Consider the following 5,381-nt stretch of genomic DNA (forward strand, 5'->3'; position numbering starts at 1 on the left):
ATTAGACAACGGTGATGTCCCACGAGTCCATGCGTATACTAAAAACCACCGAACTGTGTCCTCTAAAAGGATGAATCGTATGGTATGTGAATTATATCTCAATAAAACTCTTTGGAAAAAGAGCAAAGAAGTCAAAACATAAATTCGGGGTAGTGGCTGCATCTTGGGGGAGCACCTAGATACAGGTGTTCTCGGCAAAGGTTTGGTTTTTCGGTCGGAGAGCGGGTTCACGAGAACTTATTATGTGATTGCACAAATATAACACAGGACGGCCAAGGGTGGATGTCTGGGAAAAAGGGGAGCATTTAAGTCATTCGGTTCCACCAGGACGATATCCATTAGGTGCACGCATCAATGCCCACGTCTCTATGTCCTGAAAAAAGTGAATACGTGTCTTTTCTTCAATAGGTTGTCATCAAATTTGTCACTGTGGCAAACACAGAATGACGGAATCTCAGGGCAGGTTAAATGAAATGCAGGCTAAGGACAAAAGCCAGAGTGGAATCATAGTTACCCCCCCCCCAAAAAAAAATGGCGGTGAAATGAAACCTTTGCAGCTCCAACCTCTGTCCCCGCTCAGTGCTTTCGGCTCGGCATCACCACTGACAGCAGGGGGGACATTCGCGTGACGCTACGGTCACCCCAGGGCGGCTGGGCCTCAGGGTGCACAAGCCGCCCCTGCAGGCCCGGGCTGGGCGGGGCCCCTGACCTGCTCTCTCTCCTGGACCTCCGTCAGCATGACGACCGTGTGGCACTTCCACTCCCACACCATCCTCCAGAAGTCCTCCACCGTGTGCGCCAGGGGGCCCTGGGTGGCGATGAAATAGTCCTTCTGTCGGTATCCCTGCAAATGGGGAGCAGAGGCTAGACGCTGACTTCCTCCTTCCTCCCTCCTCCCTTCCTCCTTCCTCCTTCCTCCCTCTCTCCCTCCTTCCTTCCTCCCTCCCTCCCTTCTTTCCTCCCTCCCTCCCTCCCTCCCTTCCTCCCTTCCTTCCCTTTCCGCTATGTGACACTGGGAAGCTTAGGGCAGCCGGGGTCTGACTAGGGAAAACCTTCTCCAGGCTTCCGGGCCCTGAGCCAAGCCCCAGGGGCTCACGCACACATACACCCGCTGAGGAGATAGGTCAAGACGCCCCCTCCATCTGGTCACCTGCCCCTCAGCACCCAGTGCCACCTCTGAGTGGGGAGCACGGGCTCCCCTTCGCTTGCTGGCAGGCCCCTGGGAACACGCCTGGCGGCGCTGGTTCTGACGCGTTTGCCTGTGTGAGGCTAAGTCAGAACGCAGGGCGTAGAGTGGGAGGAAGTGGGTTCAAATCTCGGCTCCTCCACTCGGGGCCCAAGTGGCCTTGGACACAGTTTTCTCCTCTGCAGAGATCCTGACACAGACCCAGCTAACAACCCCCCCGTGCGTGAGGGCCGCCTGGGGCTGTGTGCTCTGAACACAAAAATCGTACTGTCCTTGGGGAACGTGTTCCAGAAACCACGAGAAAGAGGCAAATAGAAGCGCCAACCCCTAACGGCTTCATGACAGATGTAAACGGAAAATCGCTATCGACTAAAATCAGAATGAAAAAATAGGACGTCACCGAAAGTTCGTTATCCATTCTTTTGAAGCAGGTAATTCTGCTAACGGAATGGTGTGGGTTCCGGAGGCAGTCCGCCCCTCCCCGTGGGAGCGCGTTAACCGTGAACCGCGTCCGGAGCGGGGACCCCCGCCCTCGCACAGGACAGCCGGGCACTCACGTCGATGAAGGAGGCGTTGATGTAGTCTGTGTACTCCTGGCCCCTCTTCATGGGGAGGATCACGCGGTTGAAGTCGTCTGCGGGGCGGGACAGTCCGTCACTTAGCGGGGACTCCCACCTGCCCTGCCAACTCGCATTCCTTGCTACCCGCTTCCGGCCCAGAAAACCCACGGGCAAAATCACCGAGCAGGGCCAGGAACTCAGGAGGTCGGCTTCATAAAACGGGGGGATGTAAGCGGCCCAGGGAAGCCGCGTTTTGTCAGGAAAGTTCTGAAAACAATCCCATGTCCATTTTCTTTTGTCACGATTTGAGGTGATTCGTACCAACATATAAGTGTGACAAACGCTGTCTTTAAGGCGAGTGGCCACCAGATGGGCAGCCCAGAGTACTGGGCAGGGGACGTCACAGCCCTGAAGACCCCAGGGTCAGGGGCTGACGAAGCGTCTCACAGACAGTCGCTGTGCTTTCTACGTGTGCGCGGTCACTGTGCTGGTGTCACGCGCGTGAGCGCTCTGAGGGGTCTGGACGAGGCTCCCCCGCACCCTCAGGCGCCTCCTCTCACCAGGTGGCCCCCACTCCTTGGCCCGTGTCTCTCGCGTTGGCCTTTCCTTCCCTTCCCACTGAGCACGTCCCCCAGAGGCCCACCCCTGCTCACGGCACGCGGGTCCCACGGCTCCGAGGCCCTGCCAGGCCGGGTGGCCGTCCTTCCCCCAGGCCCTCAGCCAGGCCGGTGCCCGCTCCGCCCCCCAGGCCTGTCCTGGAAGGGCTCAGCTCTGTTCCTTCAGGTCCCGCTGCACGACCTGGGACAGGACCCCCCGCCCCTGTATAAACAGGGTGCCGAGCCTCCGTCCAGGCTTGGGGGAGGCAGGAAGGAGTTCGGAATCCAGAGGCCCCTGACTCATCCTGGGGCAACTCTCCCTGCTTCTGGGACGTGTCCGTCCGTCCCCCACCTCCAAGTCCTTGTCACAAGCCGTCTGTTGGACACACATGGGACTGTCTGGGTCACTCGTGGCTCCCCAGCACTGACAGGGCCCCCAGAGGGTGAGCCCAGAGGGTGCCCTGACCTTGACTCTGGTTTCCAGAGGTGGGTTAGTGAATTCTCAGGGGCCGAAGCCACAGGGGGCCGCCCCGCCCGCCCCGCCGCCCCGCCAGGCTGCCTTACACGGGATGATCTGGATGACTCTGGCCTTCTTCATGTTCGCCGGCAGGTTGCCTGTCCTCATGTTCTCCTTCATGATTCGGACATTGGTCAGTTTCTACAGTCAAGGAGGACAGAGCCGGCCAGTGAAAGGCCGCCACTCCCGAGCAAGCCCCCGCCTCCTGGCACGGCCGTCAGAGGCCACATCTGCCCTATCTCCAGACGTTTCCAGGGCTCGGGACACAGAATGTACGCGAGACACACCCGCTGGGCTGCCACGGTGCTCTGGGAGCCCCCAAGCTGTCCCTCCCTCGCAGGTGACGGCCAGGCAGCTCCCCCCACCTTGGGGTCACTCCGCACAGGAAGCGGAAACAGCTCTGTCTGAAGGGCCGGGCGCTCTCCTCCCGAGCCCGTGGCCACTGACCCTGAACTCCTCCTCCAGGCCGATCTTGTCGAAGCGGGCTGCGCTGCCCTGCAGTGTCTGCAGGTGTCTTTCCAGGGAGGACACGTCCAGCTCGGTGTCCCCGTAGAGGTAGTGCTCCAGCAAGGCTTGGTAAATAAATGAGTACTGCATCTGTGGAGACGGGGCCTGCTCAGCGGCTCTGGGGGGCGGGGGCTCCCCCTCTCTTTGCCAAAAGAAGGAGGTTTGGGGGCGAAATTTGGAATCGTGGCCATTAATGGCGACCGTTTACGGCCCTGAGTGAAGGTCCCCTGACAGCCCACGTCACTGAGGACAGGCACCCTCCAGGCCCCGCCCCCCCCAACACCAGGGTGGGCAGGGTCTGCCCCGTGGAGCCACCGGGGGGCGCTACTCACATCCGTCTGGACCATCTGGGGACGCTGGTTGCGGATTCTCGACACAAACTCGAAGACGTCCACCTTCTGCTCGGCGTGCATCATGTCCACCATGGCGTCGATGACGATGAAGGTGCCCGTCCGGCCCACTCCCGCGCTTCAGGGACAAAGAAAGATGCCAAGTCCTGCGGTGAGTCACATTCCCCCGAGGCAAATGACACGCCCACACAGGCGCACCAGGACAGGGGGACACGCCAGCCCCTAGCAGACACCTTGCCACTTACAGCAACCCTTTTTTTTTTTGGTAAATAAAGAGCAAATTGATTGTGAGGCCACCAGAGGGCGCCCCAATCTTAGTACAATGATCTCAAATGGTTCCCCTAACAACTAGAAACTGGCGAAGGCAGATGGAAAAGAGTTACTTATACGGGAATATAAAACAAAAAGTAACGAACTAACTAAACAAAACACACAAAAACGGGCTCACAAGTACAGACAACTTAGTGGTGGTTACAGATGGGAGGATGAGGGGGTGAAGGGGTCGAACCTACGGTGACGAAGACCAGACTTCCGCTCCCGTGTACCTGAAAACTACGTGTCACTGATCACTGTTATCCTGATGCACTTAATTTTAAAAAAGAGCTGTGGTCAGCCTTCTGCGAAGTTGTACAGATTTTCTCTCTATTACCAAATGTTATCGCTTGTATAATCAGACTTTTTAAAAAAGCGTCACACTAGATAATAGCTTTTCCGGGTTCTTCGTAATAAGAAAAGAGGCACAGCAGGCCGGGTCCTGCGTCAAGGTCACGCCACGGGAGGGATGAGCCGGCTCCCGCTGCGTCCTGCCCTCAGCCCCCCGCCCTGCGTCCTGCCCTCAGTCCCCCGCCCTGCGTCCTGCCCTCAGCCCTGAAGCGGCGGGTCTCTAGCTTACGTGCCCGCTGAGCGGTCACCTCCCTGGGGAATCTGTCCGGATCAGATTCCTGGTGGCCCGGCTCTCTGCGCAGCTCCCGCAGGAACTGCACAAGCCAGAACTGGCCGCCCCCTCCAGCCCCTGCAGCTCTGACCGCTTGTGAGAAAGGGAAGTGACCTTTGAACGGAAGGCTCACGACTTATCGAATGAAGCCCCCAACTATCCCCTTTGGTGTGTGTGGGGGGGGAGGGGTGGTACGGCTCTTTTCAGCCAGCCCCCTACGTGGTGCTGGGGACAGGAAGCAGAGAGTCCCTGGCTGGCCTCACACTCTGCTCTCACGGTGGGGGTGGGGGGCAGAGCAGATGACACTCGAGAGGCCCTCTGAGGGGTCTTCGCTCTTCACAGGTTTAGAGAAAATCGCCAGGTGCAGACAGGTGAAGACGCTCTGCCCAGCAGGTGTGTGGAGGCGCCTGAACAGAACCAACTGGAAGGTTGTGGGGGGTGGGGTCACATGGCAGCAGGGACTGGACCGTGTGGGGCCCCCGTGAAGAGCCCGAGGCCGGGCAGTCTTCCCTGCAGGCCTGTCACAACCTGCTTTTCCACAGCCAAGGGACGAGCACAGTGGCAGCCGCCACTAACCCAGACGCAGGACCCTCCCAGGTTTCCGTGCGTCACGGACAAGGGCCCGAGCCCGAGGGGGCGGCCTGGCACACGCCCCGGTGTCTGGGACGCCTGGCGGCGTGGCTCGCCCAGCTATGTGCTTCCCACACCCAGGGTGCACCCCCGCCCCCCCA

At 59.3% G+C, this 5,381-nt stretch overlaps 1 protein-coding gene across 5 annotated transcripts in view; it reads right to left on the reverse strand.

The window, feature by feature from the left end:
* Nucleotides 1-5,381, reverse strand: part of PTPRE (protein tyrosine phosphatase, receptor type E) — a 93,673-nt gene that overhangs the window by 18,595 nt on the left and 69,697 nt on the right. For all 5 annotated transcript variants that reach the window (XM_025047555.1, XM_006912858.3, XM_015590168.2 and 2 more), the window contains 5 exons: nt 3,699-3,834; nt 3,307-3,456; nt 2,907-3,000; nt 1,744-1,820; nt 710-844 (listed from right to left, as the gene is read on the reverse strand). In XM_025047555.1, the coding sequence (XP_024903323.1) occupies nt 710-844; nt 1,744-1,820; nt 2,907-3,000; nt 3,307-3,456; nt 3,699-3,834 (592 nt within the window). The remainder of the gene's footprint in view (nt 1-709; nt 845-1,743; nt 1,821-2,906; nt 3,001-3,306; nt 3,457-3,698; nt 3,835-5,381) is intronic.

The sequence above is a fragment of the Pteropus alecto genome, unplaced genomic scaffold, assembly GCF_000325575.1.
Source record: "Pteropus alecto unplaced genomic scaffold, ASM32557v1 scaffold74, whole genome shotgun sequence".
NCBI lineage: Eukaryota > Metazoa > Chordata > Mammalia > Chiroptera > Pteropodidae > Pteropus > Pteropus alecto.